This window comes from Pantherophis guttatus, chromosome 13, assembly GCF_059756535.1.
Source record: "Pantherophis guttatus breed Tessera chromosome 13, ASM5975653v1, whole genome shotgun sequence".
NCBI classification, from domain to species: Eukaryota; Metazoa; Chordata; class Lepidosauria; order Squamata; family Colubridae; genus Pantherophis; species Pantherophis guttatus.
The window spans coordinates 14,093,874-14,117,667 of NC_142075.1; the positions used below are offsets into that span (position 1 = coordinate 14,093,874).

At 43.4% G+C, this 23,794-nt stretch overlaps 1 protein-coding gene across 2 annotated transcripts in view; it reads left to right on the forward strand.

Annotated features, from left to right (window-relative positions):
• ACAN (aggrecan) overlaps positions 1–23,794 on the forward strand; it is an 80,466-nt gene that overhangs the window by 13,325 nt on the left and 43,347 nt on the right. For both annotated transcript variants that reach the window (XM_060694815.2, XM_087877948.1), the window contains exons 2-7: positions 10,970–11,046; positions 13,614–14,000; positions 14,782–14,956; positions 17,312–17,439; positions 20,287–20,580; positions 21,100–21,585. In XM_060694815.2, coding sequence (XP_060550798.2) covers positions 10,977–11,046; positions 13,614–14,000; positions 14,782–14,956; positions 17,312–17,439; positions 20,287–20,580; positions 21,100–21,585 — 1,540 coding nt within the window. In that variant the 5' untranslated portion in view covers positions 10,970–10,976. The remainder of the gene's footprint in view (positions 1–10,969; positions 11,047–13,613; positions 14,001–14,781; positions 14,957–17,311; positions 17,440–20,286; positions 20,581–21,099; positions 21,586–23,794) is intronic.

The window sequence follows — 23,794 nt, forward strand, 5'->3', positions numbered from 1 at the left end:
AAAGAAGCCAACAATAAACAGCCCAACCAAAGAACCTCTAAGACCAACCCCACCAGCACTGACCGGGCAAACTACTGGAATATAAACTGAGAACAAATCAGACTCCTTACTAGCACTGATGCTGTTACCTAGTTGGGTAAGGAAACATCTGCAAGGAAACAAGCAAGCACAGAGAAGACCTGTTGTGACCTAGATTTACTGAGTCATTACAAGACATAATTAATCCCAAACAAACCTATTTTATTGTAACAGCTGAGAATTATGTTCATTCCCAGCTGAGTCCCAATTAGTTGCAAAACAAGTCCTTCGGAAGAAGTCCTTCAGGATAATCAGCAACCTTTATCGTCTTTGACACCCTGCCAAAGGCCTTACTTGGCAAAGCCCCACGAAGTTCAGAAACAAACAACAGATGCTGACTGGAAACAGAGTTAGCAACGTTGCTTTCCTGCAAAAGGCCCCAAGTGCCTTTGTTTTTCTTTTAAGCCTAATGGGAGGGGCCAATTATCTCCTGGCCTTACTCCTGAGTCATCCCTTTTGCTTTAGCACTCTGAGCCTGCGTGCACTAAGAACAGGCTCCTCCTGTTCCTCTGCCTCTCTGCTGTCTGACTCTGGGGGCTCTGGAGTCCACGCATCACTCCCAGATGGCCCCGGCTCCATCTCTGCCTCCAACGCAGAGCCCTCGTCTGGGCCTTCCCTAGACTCCAGGACTGGCCCATGTTCCTCCCCAGCCTCCTCACTGTCTGGCTCCGCTGCCAGTTGCACAGGCTGCTGGCGGACCACAACAACACCAAGGAGCCCTCGTGTTGCCTTTCCACAGCCAGTGTCTCTGCAATGGCAACCAAAATTGAGTTCATCTCACACTCCATAACACTGCCAGCTTTTGGCTGCTGCGTAGCAGCAAGGACCCTTTAAAATTTCTCATTAAAAGAGGGCAAGAGAGAAGGTTGGCAGGCTGGCTGGCTGGCTGGGAGGGTGTCGAGGTGGAGTGAGAAACCGAGCAAGTCGTTACATATTAAATTAACCCAAGCGAGATGCAACAGCGGAAATTGTAGCGTTTGCTTTTGAAAAACTCCCTGTTCTCCTTGGAGAGGAGCAGAACAAGTTCGCCCTATGTGTGCATAACTAGAACTACTCCGGTCTCCATCCATCTGTGTGTACAAGCTGTTTCTGCCCATCTTCCCTCAATAGACTTACAGTGCAGACATATAGAAGCTTTTTTGTTGAGCCATGGAATAGATGGGACCTTTTAAAAAAAATTATATAATGGGGATCATCCAGCTTTTTTAAAAAAACAACAACTATTCATAGCAACTGCGCACGTACACACCAACCTCTGTATAGGAGAGTAAGAGAGGATGGATTGTGTCTTCTTTTTAGATAACATGCTGTTGGACATGAAAGAAATGCAAGGGGTAGCTCATGAGATTACCATAGACCAGCTATCTTCACATGGAACACCAGGTTAAAATTAGAACTGCAGAAAAAACAATGGCTACCAACCTGCCTTCCACTGAGGACCTGTATACTGCATGAGTCAAAAAGAGGGCTGTGAAAATATCTACAGACCCCTTGCATCCTGGACATAAACTGTTTCAACTCCTACCCTCAAAATGACGCTATAGAGCACTGCACACCAGAACAACTAGACACAAGGACAGTTTTTTCCTGAACGCCATAACTCTGCTAAACAACTAATTTCCTCAACACTGCCAAACTATTCACTAAGTCTGCATTACTATTAATCTTCTCATTGTCCCTACCACCCATCTCCTCCTACTTATGACTGCATGGCTGTAACTTTGTAGCTTGTATCCTTACGATTTATACTGATCGTTTCCTAGTATGATTTGATTGCTTATTTGTACCCTATGACTATCATGAAGTGTTGTACCTATGACTCTTGATGAATGTATCTTGTCTTTTTATGTACACTGTGAGCTTATGCACTAAAGACAAATTCCTTGTGTGTCCAATCACACTTGGCCAATAAAGAATTCTATTCTATTATGCTCCAATGGGACTGGATTGCTTGGGGTTCATTACACTGTGGGAACCTTGCCATGGTCTAAGAAGGAACAGGTGGAAGATCATTAAAGAGAGAAGCAACTTAGAACTAAAGAGAAGTTTCCTGACAGTGAGAACAATTAATCAGTGGAACAGCTTGCCTCCGAAGTTGTGGATGCTCCATCACTGGAGGTTTTCATGAAGAATTGAATGTCATTTGTCTGGAATGGTATAGGCCTCCTGCCTGAGCAGGGAATTAGGATAGAATAGAATAACAGAGTTGGAAGGGACCTTGGAGGTCTTCTAGTCCAACCCCCTGCCCAGGGAGGAAACCCTACACCACTTCAGACAAATGGTTATCCAACCTCTTCTTAAAAACTTCCAGTGTTGGGGCATTCACAACTTCTGGAGGCAAGTTGTTCCACTTATTAATTGTTCTAACTATCAGGAAATTTCTCCTTAGTTCTAAGTTGCTTCCCTCCTTGATTAGTTTCCACCCATTGCTTTTTGTCCTGCCCTCAGGTGCTTTGGAGAATAGCTTGACTCCCTCTTCTTTGTGGCAGCCCCTGAGATATTGGAAGACTGCTATCATGTCTCCCCTAGTCCTTCTTTTCATTAAACTGGACATACCCAGTTCCTGCAACCGTTCTTCATATGTTTTAGCCTCCATTCCCCTAATCCTCTTTGTTGCTCTTCTCTGCACTCTTTCTAGAGTCTCCACATCTTTTTTAGTTGGACCAGAAGACCCCCTTCCAACCAGTGGTGGGATTCAAGTAATTTAACAACCGGTTCTCTGCCCTAATGATTTCTTCCAACAACCAGTTTGCCAAACTGCTTAGAAAGTTAACAACCGGATTTCCCGAAGTGGTGAGAACTGGCTGAATCCCACCACTGTTTCCAACCCGATTATTCTATGTTCTATGGCTGTGATGGTGAACCTATGGCACACATGCCTGAAGTGGCATGTGGACCCATGTCACCTGGCAAGCGGGGCATCGCCCATTCCTCTTCCAGGTTTCTGGTGTGCATGCTAACACGACAATCAGCTGGCCTTTGTGCGTGCAGCAGTGCTGGTCTTCCATTTTCCAGCATGAGCATGCATGCCGGCTAGCTGATCGGCGTGTGTGCATGTGCAGCAGTAACCGGAAAACTTGCTGGATTCATAATTAAACATATACTCTTTCATCAAAATAAATGAGGACCAGTAAAAATAAAAATGGAGGTACCAATAAAGAAGAATATTTGTAGCCCAGGGTTGAAAGGAGAGGTCCTTGGTGCTCTCTGAGCTTGCTTGTTTTCTTTCAAATGTTTCATTACCCAAACAAGGTAACCAAGCTCAGAGAGCATCAAGGACCCCTCATAAAAATGGAGGAGAAATTTATAGCACACCCCCAATTAAAATGTGGCTTCAAAGCAGTAAAGACAGGGATGAAATCCAGCAGGTTCTGGCAGGTTCTGGAGAACCGGTAGCGGAAATTTTGAGTAGTTCGGAGAACCGGCAAATGCCACCTCTGGCTGGCCCCAGAGTGGGGAGAGAATGGGGATTTTGCAATATCCTTCCCCCTTCTCCCTGGGAATGGAGATTTTGCAGTATCCTTCCCCTGCCATGCCCACCAAGCCACGCCCACCAAGTCACGCCCACAGAACCGGTAGTAAAAAAATTTGGATTTCACAACAGGACATTTTCCCCCTTCACCCAGTGATTGGCACCAGAAGCATTGGGCAAGATAATTTGATGGCTGTTAAGGCACTGAGAAAGCTATATTTCCTCTAGTAGCTGAAAAGTGATTAGCTTCAAATTCTGGGCAGACAGAAAGGAAAACATGCACACACCAGTAATATAACATGAAAGGAAGAAGAGTAGCTGAGTCAAGGAGTAAAATGCTAGGAGAAGAGACATTTTCCAAGGAAGTGTTGTCTTTTGGCAAATTTTAGGAATGACACTTAGAGAAATATGATATTACAGCTAAAATCCTATTGGCTATAGTAAGCAGGCCATAACTACTCTGATGCCTGAACATCACAGAAATCCATTTATGCTTCCATGGAATGGAATGGAATGGAATGGAATGGAATAGAATAGAATAGAATAGAATAGAATAGAATAGAATAGAATAGAATAGAATAGAATAGAATAGAATAGAATAGAATGTTTTACTTTTTATCCAAGTGTGATTAGATACACAAGGAATTTGTCTTGGTGCATACGCTCTCGGAGTACATAAAAGAAAAGATACGTTCATCAAGAATCCTAAGGTACAACACTTAATGATAATCATAGGGTACAAATAAGCAATCAGGAAACAATCAATATCAATATCAATCATAAGGATACAAACAACAAAGTTACAGTCATACAGTCATAAGTGGGAGGAGATGGGTGATGGGAACAACGAGAAGATTAATAGTAGTGCAGACTTAGTGAATAGTTTGACAGTGTTGAGGGAATTATTTGTTTAGCAGAGTGATGGCATTCAGGAAAAAACTGTCCTTGTGTCTATTGGTTCTGGGGTGCAGTGCTCTATAGCGTCGTTTTGAGGGTAGGAGTTGAAACAGTTTATGTCCAGGATGCGAGAGGTCTGTAAATATTTTCACAGCCCTCTTTTTGACTCGTGTACAGTGATGGGATTCAAGTAATTTAACAACCGGTTCTCTGCCCTAATGATTTCTTCCAACAACCAGTTTGCCAAACTGCTCAGAAAGGTAACAACCGGTTCCCCCGAAGTGGTGCGAACTGGCTGAATCCCACCACTGCTCGTGTAGTATACAGGTCCTCAGTGAAAAAAGACAAGCATCTAAAAACATTTTCACAGAGGATAACGGAATAACAGAGTTGGAAGGGACTTTGGAGGTCTTCTAGTCCAACCCATTGCTCAGGCGGGAAACCCTATACCAGTGATGGCTAACTTTTTGCCATCGCGTGCCAAAAACGGGGGGAGCACGGTGGGGTCACACGCACGCATGCCCACATCCATAATTCTATGCACTCCGCCCCCCCCCCACCACCACCACTTTTGGCACGTGATGGCACGGTGGGCCTGGTAGACCCATTTTTCGCTCTCCCCAAGCTCCAGAGCCTTTCTAGGAGCCTGGGGAGGGCAAAAATGGCCTTCCACACCCTCCCCAGAGGCCCTCTGGAGGCCGGAAACATTGTGTTTTCTGACTTCTGGTGGGCCCAGAAAATCAGCTGGCCAGCGCACGCATGCATGCCGGAGCTGAGCTCACGTGCCCACCGATATGGCTCCATGTGCCACCTGTGGCACCAGTGCCATAGGTTCGCCATCATGGCCCTAAACCATCTCAGACAAATGATTGTCCAGTCTCTTCTTAAAAAAACCTCCACTGTTGGAATACCCACAGCATCTGGAGGCATCTGAAATGGCCAGAGAAATATTTCTAGTAATACTAAATATGTATAAATTATATGCTCACTGAACAATTTGTACAAATTGCTACTCTCTGATTTCAGACTGAGTGAAGGATGGCCGGAGAAGGGTGTGACTTTATCTAAAACCTGATAAATGTGATGCTTTTCAAGGCTCATGGAGTTGCCATGAAAAGCAAGGAGTGGGAAAAGTGACTGCAAGATGAGAGATGCAGAGAGGTGTGAAATTTCTACAACAAAGGGGTCTTAGAAAGAGCACCCAGGGGCAGGGCGCTTTGGGATCCACCCAAACCACAGCCCGAACCGGGGAAGCAGACAGACGCGTCTTTGTGAAGCAGAAAACCTTCGTGTTTGAGTCCCTGTTAAGCTATGAAAAAAAGTTAAGTTGAGTTTTAATTCTAGGTGTGGCCATTTCGTTCATCTGTGGTCTTGTTTAAATGCAGATGTGACTCATTCCGCTCTTTACTCAGGAGCCTACCCACTGGAAAATAATTTATTCCTTTTTTAAAAAAAAAAAACTGAAAATGAGAAGGTTGTTCCATTCACTTTTAGCCTTGTACAAAATGGTTCTTCTTAAGCATCTTCTATGAGTCATTTGACATAACAACAGCCATCTTGTTTTTGGAAATGGTGAAGTTCTGCGAGGTACCCTGCTCCAACCTGGATGCTCTCAGATAGATAAACTTCATCTCCCATAATTCTCAGCCATTTTGGGCAGTGTTAAAGGTTCTGGAATTAAATTCTCCACAAACTCCACACATTCAGAGGTGTCCTAGTTGTTGTTGTTGTTGTTAGTTGCGAAGTCATGTCCGACCCATCGCGACCCCCATGGACAATGTTCCTCCAGGCCTTCCTGTCCTCTACCATCCTCTGGAGTCCATTTAAGCTCACACCTACTGCCTCAGTGACTCCATCCAGCCACCTCATTCTCTGTCATCCCCTTCTTCTTTTGCCCTCAATCGTTCCCAGCATTAGGCTCTTCTCCAGGGAGTCCTTCCTTCTCATTAGGTGGCCAAAGTATTTGAGTTTCATCTTCAGGATCTGGCCTCCTAAAGAGCAGTCAGGGTTGATCTCCTCTAGGACTGACCGGTTTGATCGTCTTGCAGTCCAAGGGACTCGCAGGAGTCTTCTCCAGCACCAGAGTTCAAAGGCCTCCATTCTTTGGTGCTCATCCTAGTTAAGAAAGGCTATTCAGGAAAAAAGATGTTGGTCTAGTTCAAGGCAATAGTACCAGATCCAGACTGCAATCTAGATAACAAATTAACCAAGTTACAAACAAACAGAGAGTTTCAAGGATCAGAATTTTAGAGCTCAGTGCTTTATGGTTACCTGTGTAGTTAACGACTGAATTAGCTTGGGATTTTTGTGTTTGTAAGAGTGTACTTATTCAATGTTAGTTATGGAAAGGTTAGTGATATTGTAATTAGTAATTCAAATATCAGAGTTATAGAGTTCAGTGATTGATAATTATCTGTACAGTTCTTTGTAGCAAGGGCACGATGTCATGTAGCAACTATTTTAACGATTAAACATACATCGCCTTGAAACTTTTGTGTTTGTGTTGTGTTTGAATACGAACAGTACTCATTCAATGTTAGTTATGGAAAGATTGATGATATTGTACTAAAAATGATATTCACATTGACTGGTACAGCTGTGTTTTTATTGTGTGCTTTCTATAATGACTGGGTTGCTGCTGTTTTTAAATTATTATTGCTTTCGACATTGTTACTCTGCTTGTAATCATGTTCCTAACTTGCGCAGAAGCTGAAATAACATGGAACAAAATGAATGGAAGTAAGGGTGATTTAATTATTATTTTTTTAAAAAAAGAAGGTCTAATGAACATTTGCAAAAGACTTAAGAATGTGCAATTAACAGAACTCAAATGTGAAAGCAACAGATTCACAGCTAGGAAAAAATTCTCAGGGCTAAGATTATTCTTAAAAATCTCTCTCTTTTGCATATTTCCCTTTAAGAAACAGAATGCAAGAGACAACTCCACAGGCAGATTTGGCTTCCCCAAGCTGCAAGTTAATTTATTAAGTGAACCTGGCGAGACTGGAGGCACTTTTCAAGGCAATGCTTCATTCTGTGCCTTTCATTTTTATCTCCTTCCCTCCCTGTTTTCTACTGCAGTTAAGTAGCTGACAGACCAGTAAGGAAGGACTTCCCTAAAATAATTGAGGCACCTGATGTTCTAGTCCTCCATGACCTAGAACAAATAGCTGTAAAGTGTCTCAGTTTTGACTTTTGTCGGGTTTTTTTGTGCTCTAACAGTTTGATTGATTTCAAAAATGCCCAGGAGAGAATAGCAGCAAAACAAGACAAGGTTTTTTTCCCCCCCAGCTTTCTCTCCCCCACCCCCACCCAAAAGAAGAAGAAAAAAAAAGAACAGGCTTAATCCAAAATAATTATTTATTTCCTGGGTCCATGGATAGAAAGAGGCAAGACTCGATGGAATACACAGAATTCAGCAGACCTGCATAAATTTTGACTTGTTAAGTGGGACATAGTACAGCAGGCATATGTAGACAACTTTTGGGGAACACACTAAACTATTTCTTGAATAACTCCTGTTCTTCAGGGTTTGTACAATACATCGAATTGTAACTTAACCTACTGAACTGGAGTTTTGTACAAAGCTGTAAGCAACGAGGTGAAGAAACCAAGTTTAAATCTGGCTAGACATGCTTATGTCACTGGGAATGAACAAATGATCTGATTTTGCTCCATTGTGCTGCAAAATGTAAAGGAGGTGACTTTCGTGAATTTATCTTATAACAATATATAACCAAAATGGGCCAACTCACCATCGGACAATTCAACAAAGAGAAACGCTAAATTAATTTCTACAGAACTGTGGCCTATAATGATAAAATTTTAAAAATCAACCCAGAAATACAAGAATTTCAATGAAAACGTGGTCCCCAATAGAAAAGTACCGTATTTTTCGGAGTATAAAACCCACCTTAGTTTTTGGGGAGGAAAAAAAGAAAAAAGCTGATTGGTGGGTGAATCAGCCTCCCAGAATACCCCCAATCAGCTGTTTCCAGAGGTGAATTTTAGCAACAGGTTCGTTGGTTGTGAGCTCTGTGCCTTCCTTTTTTTTTCTGTCTCTGAAACTTCTGAAACTCTGTTTCAGAAAAAAACTTTTTTTTTCTGCCTCTGAAAGCCTTCGAAACAGAGCTTCAGAAAAAAAGGCTTTTTTTCTGAAGCTCTGTTTGGAGGCTTTTTTTCTGAAAATTCTTTCAGAGGCTTTTTTTTCTGAAGCTCTGTTTCTGAGGCTTTTTCTGAAGGACTATCTGTACTCAATTCAATCTCCTTTCTTTGGTTATTGGTATTGGTATAACCTTTTCCGATCTGTTGGTTATTGTGTCATTCTCCAGATTTGTTAGCACAATTTGGTTAGAACTTTTACTGATTCTTCTTTTGTTGCTTGTCATATTATTTTAGATAAAAATAAGGCTTTTATTTTATTTTATTCTATTTCAGAGGCTTTTTTTCTGAAGCTTCTTTCAGAGGCTTTTTTCAGCCTCTGAAACCTACGTTTGCGAGGCTGGGCAGGGCTACATTCGAAGTACAAGACGCACCCAGATTTTCACCCTCTTTTTTGGGGGGAAAAGCTGCATCTTATACTCTGAAAAATACGATAACTGAATGAAACGACTAATACAGTGTTGAATTATCCCATGGCAAGTTGTCCTGCAGTGAGTTGGCTATGGCAAGTTCGTTGATATGAGTTAGCCATGGTGAGTTGTCGTAGACCAGGGGTATCAAACTTAAGGTCCGCAGGCTGGATCCGGCCCACAAGATGCTTAAATCTGGCCTGCGGGGCCACCCTGGAAACAGTGAAGGACCAGCCCATGGTGCCTCTGCCAATGAAAACAGAGCTCAGGAGGGCTGTGTGTGGCCCTCCCAAGCTCCATTTTCTCCAGCAGAAGCAGGGGTGAAATGCTCCCGGTTCGGACTGGATCGCCTGATCTGGTAGTGATGGCGGCGGGTGGTTCGGAGAACTGGTAGCAAACATCCCTGCCCCCCCCATGCCCAGCTGAGCCACGCAATCATCAGAGGCTTTTTATTTTTACTTTTAAAGGCATTTAGAGGTTGTAGAAAAAATGCTTTTAAAAGTAAAAAAAAAAAAAAAGTTGGCCACGCCCATCCAGTCACATTACCTCCCCACCAAGTCACGCCCACAGAACCGGTAGTAACAAATTTTACATTTCACCACTGGGCAGAAGGTTGAAGTAGGCCAAAAATGGAGCTTGTGAGGGGCACGTGCGGCGCTCCCGTGCTCTGTTTTTGCTGGCAGAGGGTTGTAGGAGGCCGTTGCAGTTGGAAATGGAGCTCAGGAGCCTGTTTTCACGGGCATTTATTCTATAGTCCATTTGTTTGTTTTCCCGCTGCGGCGGCGCAGTGGTTAGAATGCAGTACTGCAGGCTACTTCTGCTGACTGCCAGCTGCCTGCAATTTGGCAGTTCAAATCTCACCAAGCTCAAGGTTGACTCAGCCTTCCATCCTTCCGGGGTAGGTAAAATGAGGAGCCAGATTGTTGGGGTGCAATACGCTGACTCTGTAAACTGCTTAGAAAGGACTGGAAAGCACTGTGAAGCGGTATATAAGTCTGAGTGCTATTGCTATTGCTATCAAGAAACCAACTATGATGGATATAACAGGCTAGACAGGCGGGAAAAAACCCTTAGTGGTAAAATGTTTGGAGAATTTCATTTGTCTTTGGAAAGATTCCATGAAATTGCTTCTACCTTCTCCCTCCTTCATTCCCCATCTGACCAGAACTAAATTGGTGAATTTTGAAAGACGATTTCTGCATCTTTTTATCGGCTCTTTGTAGAAATCCAATAATGTATGGCTTGGTATATTAAGTACACATTATTGTCTGGCTCAGCTTGACCCACATTCTATTCCTCTCCACTTATGCTCTTAAGCCAATTCTACTTTAATATCAATTTATGCCTCATTAGATACCTGGATATGAAGCCAGCTGAGCTCCTGCATTTCGGTGTATTTAGTTTTTAGAGTGAAATTTCAATTCACTGAAGAATTGAACATCCATATACATGGATCATGGCTCATGAATTAATTACGGCATCTTTCGGAAACTTGACATATACTTTATGCCATGCCTAAGACAATTTCCTTGTTCAGATGCATCAGAAAACTGTGATTTAATAAACCTTAGCAGCAACAGGCAGCTGCTAATTAGGAGGTGACAATGTCCAGTTTCCAGCTGTGACTAAACACTAGTTTTGAGCAACTCCAGCTGGTCCGAACAATGGGAAGGGATGTGGAAATTCTAGCTCATCAACATCTGGAAGGTTGGATATTGTCACCTCTTCATTTAAAGACCGCATTGACTGTAATAGGCAGCACATCCAAAATATTGAAATGCAGAGTATTTTTCTTCCTTGCCAGCTAGAGAAGGGGAAATCCTAAACACGTCGTTGTATAAACTAATGCTGTCTGTCTATGTGTTTGATATGGACTGCTAAATGGTCCTTGGTTATCGTTTTGTTCATCCTACCAAAAATACTAATTCTTTATCCTCTGTTTGTATTTCAGGAAAAGCATGACCACTTTACTACTAGCATGTGTGTGTTTGCATGTCATCGCTGCAGCCACCTCTGTGGATGTTTTAGGTATGTCCCACCTGGGCCTCCACCTTTACTAAGAATTGTAAAACAAAACAAAAGCAATTCAGTGCCTTTTCTGGGAAGTAATGGACAATGTCCTTGCAGTTTGTAAAAGTACTATCATGCTGTTGCTTCTTCTACATCAGGGGTGTCAAACTCGATTTCATTGAGGGCCTCATCAGGGTTGTGGGCACATTGGAGGGGGGGCAGGGATGGGATGGCCATAGCCAGGGTGGGTGTAGCCAGGGGGGGCATGGCCAGTTTAACATCACTCATTGAGGCTCCGTTTTTGGCCGTGACGGCCTCCTGCAGCCCTCTGCCAGCGAAAAACAAAGCCTGGGGAGGCCGCATGTGACCCCCCTCCCGGGCTCCGTTTTCAGCCACAATGGCCTCCTGCAGCCCTCTGCCAGCAAAAACAGAGCCTGGGGAGGCTGCATGCGACCCACCTGGGCTCCATTTACAGCCATGATGGCCTCCTGCAGCCCTCTGCCAGCAAAAACGGAGACTGGGGAGGCTGTGCGTGATCTGCCTGGGCTCTGTTTTCAATGACGATGGCCTCCTGCAGCCCTCTGCTAGCAAAAAGGCATGCAGCCTCCCCGGGCTCTATTTTCACTGGCAAAGGACTGAAGGAGGCTGTCGTGGCTGAATTGCAACCCTCCCGAGCTCCATTTTTGCTGGCAGAGGCACCATGGGCCAGTCCTTCACTATTTCCAGGGTGGCTGCACAGGCCAGGTCTAAGCACCTTACAGGCCAGATGCGGCCCACCTGGCCTTGAGTTTGACATCCCTGTTCTACATTCTAATTTATCAGAGTTTTCATCTTCTGATATTGAACAGCTTGTAAAGCAAAGAAGGAATGTCACATGACCTTCCACATGATGGTAGCTGCAGTCTCCATCATCCTATATACCCGTGATGGCGAACCTATGGCACAGGTGCCACAGGTGGCACACGGAGCCATATTGGTGGGCACGCGAGTGTTGCCCTAGCTCAGCTCCAGCGCACATGCGCGCACCAGCCAATTGATTTTCGGGCTTTCCGGTCCCATCGGAAGTCGGGAAACTGGCTGTTTCCAGCCTCCGGAAGGTCTCCAGGGGAATCGGGAAGGCTGTTTTTGCCCTCCCCAGGCTCCTAGAAAGCCTCTGGAGCCTGGGGAGGGGGAAAAGTGGGCCTACCGTGCCCACTGTGCCATCATGTGCCAAAAGCAGTGGGAAGTGTGGGGAGATCATGTGCGCATGCGCAGGAGAGCGGGGCGCATTGAATTATGGATGTGGGCACACGCACCCACAACTCCCCATGCTCTCCCCGCTTTTGGCACGCGACGGCAAAAAGGTTAGCCATCACTGCTGTATACTATTAAGCATAGTGGTTGAGTTTATGGAAGTTGTGCTTCAGCTATTATTGTACATCCAGAAGACTCCGTCTTCTCCTCTGCCCTTGTCTTAAAAGAACTCTCAACATTTTACAGATGCACACACTTACAGTTAAAATGACCATGCTAGAAACTGAAGGAGGAGGATAAAATATAGTAGAGAAACAACACGCGAAATAACAATAAGTGGGCTCAGTCCCCAAAACGCTCTACAAAAGAGCTCTGTTTTAAGTTTTTTGCAGAAGGCCATCAGAAAGAGAGAGAGCCAAACTAATGTCAACCGGGAGGCCATTCCAAAGGGGCGGCACTGCCACAAAGAAGCGACTTCCCAGAATTGAGGAACCACAATCCCTCTCACCTCCTGGAAGTGAGGAACCACAAGCTGCTTCTTCTGGAATAGTTGTGCAGCTCCAGCTGATTCTAACTGGAGAAAGCAGTCTTGGAAGCAACCAAGTGCCAAGCCATAGAGGGTTCTATTGATTGAAACCAGGACTTTAAACTGAACTTAGAAGCTTATTGGCAACTCACGTAGGGGTTGTAGCACATGCATAATGTGCTCCCAATGACACAAATTAGCGAATACAGAGGCTGCTGCAATCTGGACCCTCTGCAGCTTCCAAGTAGGTTTTTAAACAGTCCCAAGTACAGCAATGCAAGAGAAGGCTAGTAGGCTAATGGGGAAGGCATGATCCATTTTAGGGAAGTTCTTTCACCCCAGGTAGATCACAAGATCACGTGAAATGTTAATACCACTTTATAATGCCTTGGTAAGGCCACACTTGGAATCCTGCATTCAGTTTTGGTCGCCACGATGTAAAAAGGATGCAGAGACTCTACAAAGAGTGCAGAGAAGAGCAACAAAGATGATTAGGGGATCAGAGGCTAAAACCTATGAAGAACGGTTGCAGGAACTGGGTATATTTAGTTTAATGAAAAGAAGGACTAGGGGAGACATGATAGCAGTCTTCCAATATCTCAGGGGCTGCCCCAAAGAAGAGGGAGTCAAGCTATTCTCCAAAGCAGGGCCAAAGGGCCGGACAAGAAGCAATGAGTTGTGTCTAAGGGCTGGCCATGTTTGCCAGTAAAGGGACACAGGCAGTTTTTCCATGGGGCCTGCTTTGGAAATGATTCTGCCTCTGCAACAGCAAATATGATTCTGTGGTACTGACATTTCACTCTTCTCCTTTTCTTTTGGGGATTAGTCGATCACAGCGGCACACTCAGTGTGAGCATACCTTTACGTTCTCCTCTGCGGGTCTCCCTGGGAAGAACGTTGACCATTCCTTGCTACTTTATCGACACTTTGGGGCCAGTCACCACAGCTCCCAACACCCCACCAGTGTCCCCAAGAATCAAATGGAGCAAACTATCTGAAGACAAAGAAGTTACCCTCCTAGTGGCCATGGATGGGCAGGTACGGATCCACTCTGCCTACAAGGAGTCTGTCTCTCTACCCAATTATCCTTCCATACCAACGGATGCTACTTTGGAAATCAAAACACTCCGGTCCAATGACACTGGGATCTATCGCTGTGAAGTCATTCATGGTATTGAGGATAGCCAAGACACGGTGGAGGTGAAAGTTAAAGGTGAGAAAGCAAATCTTCTTTACTCAGTGGTGAAATCCAATTACTTTTACTACCGATTCTGTGGGCGTGGCTTGGTGGGCATGGTGTGGCTTGGTGGGCGTGGCTTGGTGGACATGGCAGGGGAAGAATACTACAAAATCTCCATTCCCACCTCACTCCAGGGGGAAAGATATTGCAAAATCTCCATTCCCACCCCACTCCAAGGGGAAGTAAACTGCAAAATCTCCATTCCCACCTCATTCTGGGGCCAGCCAGAGGTGGCATTTGCTGGTTCTCTGAACTACTCAAAATTTCCGCTACCGGTTCTCCAGAACCTGCCAGAACCTGCTGGATTGCCCAGGGAGGGCAAAAACGCCCCCTCTGCCATGGTGCAGGAGGCTGACTAGGCCATGCCCACCATGGCCACACCCACCCAGCAACCAGGCAGAGAACCCCTTGCTAAAAGTTTTGAAGCCCACCCCTTGTTAAATGTCAAACTTGATGTGAGAAGATCACTTTTTTTTTTCTCATAGGAAGATGGCAGTGCTAAGAAGTCAGCCATTTCACCATTTTTGCCTGAAAATGGTTTTAGATTTTGTCATTCACCTCTATGGATATGAATGGCTCAAATTACAAGCACACATCGTACAAAGTTTGGCTGCTCTTGGGGGAACTAGCATCTTGTAGATATTCAACCCTTTTATTAAGCTAGGCATCAAAATATTGCGCCAATCCAGAAGGTGGGTTAGTTCAAGTAGCCAAGTGAAGCCTGTTGTGTGAACTGAACCAATGTGTTTTCCAGGGATCGTGTTCCATTACAGAGCCATCTCTACCCGCTACACGTTAAACTTTGAGAAGGCAAAGCAGGCATGCATCCAGAACAGTGCAGTCATTGCAACTCCTGAGCAGCTCCAGGCTGCCTATGATGATGGCTTTGACCAATGCGATGCTGGTTGGTTGTCTGATCAAACAGTCAGGTAAGCAATTGCCAAGGGTGGGGGTGGGGGAGATTGTATACCATTTCGTCCAACACATCTGTCAGGCGCGAAGAATTGGAACCACACATTAAATTCCAGTTAAGATGATGCATTGCTCATGTCTATACACAAGAATCTAGTCAACAAACAGTCATCACTAAATTGGCACAAGATAGAGTCAGTGGAATCCAAGAGGGGTTGGATTTAGACCATTTGTGGGAATGTAATGACTCTAGACTGATTCCATTCTTGACTCCTCCACCTGGCTCTTCTTGCTCGTCTCCTACACCATCTGGGTAAACTAGAATACATTTCCATGTTCCCAAGCCAGGATGGAGAATAGCAATAGGAATAGCAATAGCACATAGACTTATATACAGCCCTCTCTAAGTGGTTTTACAGAATCAGCATATTGCCCCCAAAATCTGGGTCCTCATTTTATCCACCTCGGAAGGATGGAAGGCTGAGTCAACCTTGAGCCGGTGAGATTTGAGCTGCCGAACTGCAACTAGCAGTCAGCTGAAGTAGCCTGCAGTACTGCACTGTGCCACCTCGGCTCTTATAGAAGCCTGGCTATATGCAAACACAGGGTAAAGAATAATCATGGTGAAATGTTAAATGGTGCTGTGGGTCAGCAATTAGAGAAGGGGTAGGAATTTACGTGTCTTGGCTACCTCCTTCCTGTCCAATTGATGAGAACTGGAGGCTTTATAGCAGGTGAGGAATCGGATTTCTCTCTCCACACAAGTCTGTTGGCCTGGATAATGTTAGTGGAAATTCAGGAAAGAAAAATGTTTTTTTTTTTTTTTTGTAAAAGCGTGGGTGCACTGCCTATAGATCCGCAGGTGTCACTGAACTACTTCTCCCACCGTCCCTCACAGATTGGCTTGCTTGCTGTGAGTTGTAGTTAAGTGACTTCCAGAGGGTTAAGTTGTGTATAACTCTGCTGCAAGGCAGAGATGGGCAACTTGAGGCCTCATCTCTGAGATTGAATCCAGCTCCAGAATCCAGTTATCATGGTTTCCTATCAGTTAAAGGTAGGAAACCCATTGAGCTACAGTAATAGCCCTTGGCTTAACCAAGTTGGGGGGAAAAAAACCTAAAACAACTGAACACAACAGAATAACCAAGTTGGAAGGAACCTTGGAGGTCTTCTAGTCCAACCCCCTGCTCAGGCAGGAAAGACTATACCATTTCAGACAAATGGTTGTCCAATCTCTTCTTAAAAACTTCCACTGTTGGAGCATTCATAACTTCTGGAGGCAAGTTGTTCCACTGATCAATTGTTCTAACTGTCAGGAAATTTCTCCTTAGTTCTAGGTTGCTTCTCTCCTTGATTAGTTTCCTCCCATTGCTTCTTGTCCTGCCCTCAGGTGCTTTGGAGAATAGCTTGATGCCCTTTTCTTTGTGGCAATCCCTGAGATATTGGACAGGGGTGGGTTCTACATACCTTTACTATCAGTTTGCATCATGCCCGTGCCCTTCTGTGCATGCACAGATCACCTATGATGACTTCAGGGTCAGTGTGTGGAGTCTCCCGCCGGTTTTACTACCGGTTCTGTTGAACCGGTCTGAACCGGGGGCAACCCACCACTGATATTGGAAGACTGCTATCATGTCACCCTAGTCCTTCTTTTCCTTAAACTGGATATACCCAACCGTTTTAGCCTCCAGTCCACTAATCTTCTTTGTTGCTCTTCTCTGCACTCTTTAGTTTATTAGTTTATTTAACTTTCCAGAGTCTCAACATCTTTTTTACATGTTGGCAGCTGAAACTAAAAGTTTCTCTCAAATAAATAAAAAAATCTGATCCTTACCCACATGTCTCGATCATCATGGTCCTAGACGCCTTGACGTGCTATACACAGCACCTAGCAGTGAAAATATCCCCCATTCGTAAATTTGTCCCTCTGAGTCATAATCACAAATTCTTTCTGTTTTTCTGCAGAGGCAGAAGAAACAATCACAGCTTGCAATTCCATGTTGTTGTTTTTTTAAAAAAGAGAGAAACATTACTATCAGAGCTTGGAACAAGAGTTTCCCTGAGGGAGAAATTTCTTACTTTTATGAACAAAAAAAAATTATGGGATGGACAATTTAAAGAAAGAAAATGGAGCTTGAAAACAGTGAGAAGAAGCCAGAGAACTGAGTGGTGGAGCTCATTTGTCCACAAAGTGAAGGTTCATGTTAGTTTTTCAATTAACATAAAAGCTATCGTTCCAAATTCTCCTTCAGTCTCAATCATCTTTTTGATTTTTCTGGAAATTATTTATATCCCGGAATATACTATTTCCTTTCTCTGTCCTCTCCCTGTGAAAATAAATTTTCCTCTCCCTAACTCTTTTATTAAACTAGGTACCCAATGCACCATCCTCGAGAAGGTTGTTATGGTGACAAGGATGAATTTCCTGGAGTGAGAACATATGGTGTTCGAGATACAGATGAGACATATGATGTCTATTGTTATGCACAGGAAATGGAAGGTAGTGGTTTCTTTTTATACTCAACACACTTATATTCTATTCCTCAGCTAGAAGTCCTTAATGATAGCTTGTGCAGGTTTTAAACATTGCTCAACTATTTGAGCAGCAAAATAAACACATTGATTTGATGTGCTTTTAGATGCTTTTTAAGGTTGTGAGGCTCTTTTCCCAACTTGTACAAAGATTATTAAATGGGAGTTCTTGTCTTCTAAAATATTGGGAATATCTTTGGATTTAATATACCATCAGAGGCTATGTTAATCGCAAAGATCATGGACTGTGCAGAGGCAGACAAACTTACCGGTCTCTTGCGAGATAGACAAGAATCGGGGTTGTATATGAGTTGGGACTGGTGGTATGCTTGGCTGCAAGAAAGAAACCTGAAGAAGAATGTAAAATAATAATCTCAATATGATTGTGGGTAAATATTTATAGGAATATTGTATGGTAGTTGGGAATTCTTTCTTCTGGACACGTCTTCTATTTTGATGATTTTGCCTTAATGGAGGTTTGTGCTATTATCAGGTGAAAGCTGATGTTCTAAACTCTATATGTATTATGTTACTCTCTGCAATCCTATCTATATTGCTATATTTTTTCTTTTGTATTTTTTAAATAATTTTCAATAAAAATTTAAAAAATAAAAAATAAAATATTGGGAATATCCACAATACTCAGGAAGGGGACTGTGGATATTTTAATCAGCACAATTAAAGGCAACATCAAAAAAAGGAAATGTTGAAGGCCGATCAATGGGAGGACCACTTGAAGCAGTTGCAGAGCAGCTGTTAAGATCAACCAGTTTGATCCACCAACAAAGCAAAGATCCATCTTGTTCTTCTTTGTCCATTCCCCTTACCCACCCACCTAGTCAAGAGTTCCATAGAATCAAGAGTTCCACAGAATCTAGAAACTAGAGTCACATCTTGACTAGATAATAATGATATCAAAGCACTAATTTCTGGATGACTTCTCCAAAGAGCGATATGGTTTGCCTCCAGAAGTTGTAGATACTCCATCACTGGAGGTTTTTAAGAAGCGAATGGACAGCCATTTGTCCAAAATGGTAGAGGGTTTCCTGCCTAAGCAAGGGTTGGATGAGAAGACTTCCAAGGTCCCTTCTAACTCTGTTATTCTGTTCTGTTTGTTTGGGGGGTGGGAGGACAGGGAGATTTTTTTGAAGGAACTGACCTCCCTTTTCTGAATTCCAAAATTATTTTTGGAAAATGAGCCACCTCTAACCTTAAAGGAAATTAATAAGTGTCTGGGGTCTGTTGGCATCAACTAGATATCACAAGTAAATCTGTACTATAATAACTGTACCGTCAGCACCAACCCTATTCAGAACATTTTCTAGATTTATCAAAAACTCTTATTTTTCTTACTTTTTAAAATCCTGTACTCAAGAATCTGAAAATAGCAGATTTGGTACCCTGCTTCTAATTTAATCCTCTCAGCAACCCATGGAGATACATTATGCTGAGAGAAAAATTGGTCAAAATTGTATAGGAAGTGGCTGGTGGGCTTTATCGTTTAATATTCCGGATTCATCTTTAGGACTGAATGAAAAAGGTTGAATTTGCAGGTAGCAAACTTGGGGAGGAGGGGGCAATTTGCAGACTATTCCCAGGGAGACATAATTCTCTTTCTACGGCGTAGCATCTGAGTAGTTAATGAAAATGTATTATAAGTGAGAGAAGGAGCAAGCTGAGGAAGGAAAATCTTAAGAGAAAACGATAGAGGACACCTGTTATTCTTTTCAAATGGATCCAACAGGGAATAACCTCAATCATTATCCATGTTTGTCATTGTGGCCATGACTGATAAAAATGGGTGGGGTAGTCTTAAGATGATAGGGGCTGTCATTTTTCCATAGTCCAGTTCTTAAGAAATCAAGAGTTCCAATTTATTTATTTATTTAGCGTATGACAAATACATGGACTACAGAGGTGGGATTCAGCCGGTTCTGTCCGGTAGCGGTGACTGCGGGAGGCTCCTCCCACTCTCCCGGGTGTAATGTGAGACCACTGCACATGCGTGAAAGGCTGTGCACATGCGACGAGGAGCGCATACTCACATTTGCGAACCGGTAGGGAAAGTAAGTGAATCCCACCTCTGAAGGACTTATAGTAGTCCAAATGTCCAGTCCTCCCAGCCATTCAAGGACAGGGTGGACTATGTTGAAAAAAAATCAGGCATTGGGTCAATGTAAGCTCCTTTGTTGTCCTTTGGGCCTGACAAGGCCCATTTTGTTTATCCGTTGCCATGTATTTAAAGAGCCAGGAGTTCTACAAAGATGTCTGACTGCCAACTGTCGTTAACTGTTAATTCTTCAATGTAGTCTGGCTCCCAATTGTTGCTAATCGTTTGGTTCACACTTCGGTGGTATCCAGGGTGCACCATGAGGAGGCGAACTAGCATCCCACCCCAAGAGTTCCAATTTCTGTCCATTCTCAGAAATGCGTTTTCTAATCAGGGATAATATTCACTTACCTTCGCTACCAGTTTGCAAATGGGAGCGTGGGCGCACGCGTGCGCACGCTTTGCACGTGCCATCTCCGCACATGCACAGAGCATCAAAAATGGGGTGTGATGATGTCTGGGTAGGTGGGCGGAGCCTCCCGCAGCCACCGCTACCAAATCGCCCGAACCGGATAGAACTGGCTGAAATACCACCACTGTTTTCTAATCCATTTTCACGTCCAATGTGTTTTCCCTCTGGACTCTTCAGTCCCTGTATATAAGGAAAGATAATGGATAGAAAAGTCTAATGAAGCTTCTCTGTAGATGGAAGGGGGCACCATTGGGCAGCTAATCGGTGACAATAATTGTGCGTTGTGATTGCAGGCAAAGTCTTCTACGCCACCTCCGCCGAGAAGTTCACCTTCTCAGAAGCAGCAGAGAAATGCCATAGTCTTGGGGCACGTTTGGCAACAACAGGAGAGTTATATCTGGCCTGGAAGGATGGGATGGACGTCTGCAGTGCTGGCTGGCTGGCAGACCGCAGTGTCCGGTATCCCATCAACAAACCAAGTCCCATCTGCGGTGGCAACCTGGTGGGCGTACGTACGGTGTATCTTTACGTCAACCAGACAGGGTATCCTTACCCTCATTCCCGCTACGATGCCATTTGCTACACTGGTGAGTAGAAACAGAAAGAGGCATTGAGATTTTTTTTCCATTCTGTCTCCATTTTGGCAGGTTTTTTTCCTATATTTCATGCTACCTTCGGCTCCCCGCCCTCTTTAAAAAAAACACACACACATGTGCATTTCTCTTCCCCTCAAATATGCATTTGTGTGTCAACTTCCTTCTAAAATAAGAGCCAAGCTGGCACAGTGGTTAGAGTGCAGCACTGCAGGATACTTCAGCTGACTGCTAGCTGCAGTTCGGCAGTTCAAATCTCACCGGCTCAAGGTTGACTCAGCCTTCCATCCTTCCGACGTCTGTAAAATGAGGACCCAGATTGGTTGGGGCAAGATGCTGACTCTGTCAACTGCTTAGAGAGGGCTGTAAAGCACTGTGAAGCAGTATATAAGTCTAAGTGCTCTTGCTATTGCTAAATGATAGTCCTGGAACATCCTTAAAATGGGTGAGGCCCCTATTGTGATTTGCTTTACCAAAGCGAATAACTTGACGGTTATCTTCTTTGTGCTTTAGATGTTGGCATTCATGTCATCCATGATAATATCACAGATGACTCTGGCGATGAATTGGGCAGTGGCTTCACCATCCAGACATTCACTGAGACAGATATTGAGCTGGAGCTTCCACGCAACACCACCGAAGAAGAAGCTCGAGGAAGCATTGCAACCTTGGAACCGATAGACTTTACTACCACTACCGTAGAGGTGGATGAAGCCATCACAGAAACCCCAGATCTCTTTCCAACAGGTTTCACTGATGAGACCGAGAACAGGACTGAATTTGGGATCTGGGAGGACTTAGAAAATGGTACTGTCTCAACCCTGGATACACTCTTCCCAACCGATATCCCGGAAACTACATCAGAGGAATATATTTCATGGCCTACTGCCACAGCAGAATCTGAATCAGCCTCACCATTTACAGTAGAAGAGCAAATTGTGCCAGGGACAGCTGCTTCTGCTGTTGATCAAGTCCCTCGGAAACCCACTTCTCCCACAGGTACACAACCAAGGCTGTTTTTCAATGAATATTTCGCCTTCCTACAGCAATGGCCAAAATTGTGGAAACCTTTTGGGAAAAAAGTGTATTTTTGAGGTTTGGTAGCTAATAACACCACTTTTTTTTTTTAATTTGATTTATATGCCGCCCTTCTTCGAAGACTCAGGGCGGCTTACAATGCGTTTTGGGGGGGAGTTTCAAGATAATCCTATTCCACTGCTGGAATGGCCTGGGAATAGCCCAGACCTTAACCCAATTGAAAATCTATGGAAGCGACTAAAGAAAATGGTTAGTCAGAAGCGACCCAGCAATAAAACCCAGTTAATAGAAGCCATCATTCAATCTTGGTTTCACATGATAACAGCTGCAGAACTAAAAGACTTGGTTCGCTCCATGGGAAGACAATGTAAGGCCGTAATTCATGCTAAAAGTTACACAACTAAGTATCAGCTGACATGCTGAAAAAAATTTTATATCTCGTTTTTTCTATGTATTTCACTTTTCTTCTTTACACCGTAACTGCTATTCTAATAGCAAATCCTTCATAAAAGTCATGGCATTATATTCTTGATTGAATTATCTTTCCATTGATATATAAGTGGTGTTATTAGCTAACTTAACTTTTCCTAAAAGGTTTACACAATTTTGGCCACTACTGTATACAGTAAGGTGAAGCATCAAGCTGATGAATAGACAAAAATAATAGAGAATTCAAAAACAATAGGCAAAAGCACTGAAGTGATTAGTAGCATATTATTATTATTATTATTATTATTATTATTATTATTATTATTATTATTATTATTATTATCATCATCATCATCATCCTGCATGGTTTGGAATCAGGTTATCGGAAGGACGGTTTTTTCCCAGTTACATCTATCTACCTGACCCATCAGAACAGGGAGGCAGGGAATGTTGCAAGTCCCCTCTCCTAAGGAGATACCTCTGGTGAGAGTGGGACCCAGAAGAAGAGCCTTTTCCATTATCCCCATGGAAATTAGACTGGCCCCCATTTTGACAAGTCTTTTGCAAAGTCCTGAACACCTGGTTTGGCCAACGAGCCTAAGGAACCAAGAGTGGGATGGAGCCCATTAAGTGGCTTATCTGATTTATTGTTGTCACCAGGGAGGTGGGATGGGGTTATTGTCTTTATTGTTTGTTGGATTTTATTGTATACTAGCTGATAACCCGGCGTCGCCCGGGTATTTATTTATTCCAATCCTGTATTAGACAGGAAGAGCAACTTCATCCTGAGCCCTGATTTCAGCGAGAATTAAATTAGTTAAAAATGTTTTCCCTGTATCCCCAGAAACATCAAGTAAAATAATACCACCTTGTTGTTTTTGCTAGCTGATCCATGATCATTTGGTATGCTTTTTGCTGATCTTGATTTAGAAATGGCTTCTTGTCCAGAATATATGCACTAAGCTGTTTGACGTTGTAGTTCTTTTCTCGTATGTAATCTGCAATCTCGGCAGGCTGAGTTGCAGTAATGTTTTATTGATCATGGCCATACATTTGCCGTCAAGAATAATCAAAACCTTGTTGAAAATGTCCGGACCAAACATAATTTCTTATGTTGGATTTTCCCCCTTACCAGAGGGATCCCCCTTGTGGAATACTTTAAAGCCATTACTATGGCAACTCCACTGTGCTGCATGGTAGAAGCCATTTTAAGGCAGTACAGTAGAAGCCACTTTAAGGCACAACAGGCTGTATCTTAACAGAACTCACACCCAGAGGGGTGTTAGGGGTGTCTTCCGCCCACACACACAGTATTTTTTTCCAGAGAGTAAGTCATTTGTGTACCAAGTTTGGTTGAAATTGCTTGAGGCATTCCAGAGTTATGCTGGAACATACACAGAGAGAGAAAGAGCCATATATATATATATATATATATATATATATATATATATATATATATATATATATATATATATATATATATATATATATATATATATATATATATATATATATATATATATATATATTATATATATTAAGTATTTTTCTGTCGAGGCACCTGGTCTACCCCAGCATGTGGGAGGGAGCATACTGCATCCCTTTCACCTTTCAGCTCCAATCCAGGAGCCCTCAAGCAGTCGCATTCACCACAAACCATTTTATACCAAATTTATATTTTGCTGATAAAGAAATTGCTTGAAATAGATCTATACTAGCAGCCATATAAATTCTGTTCAAC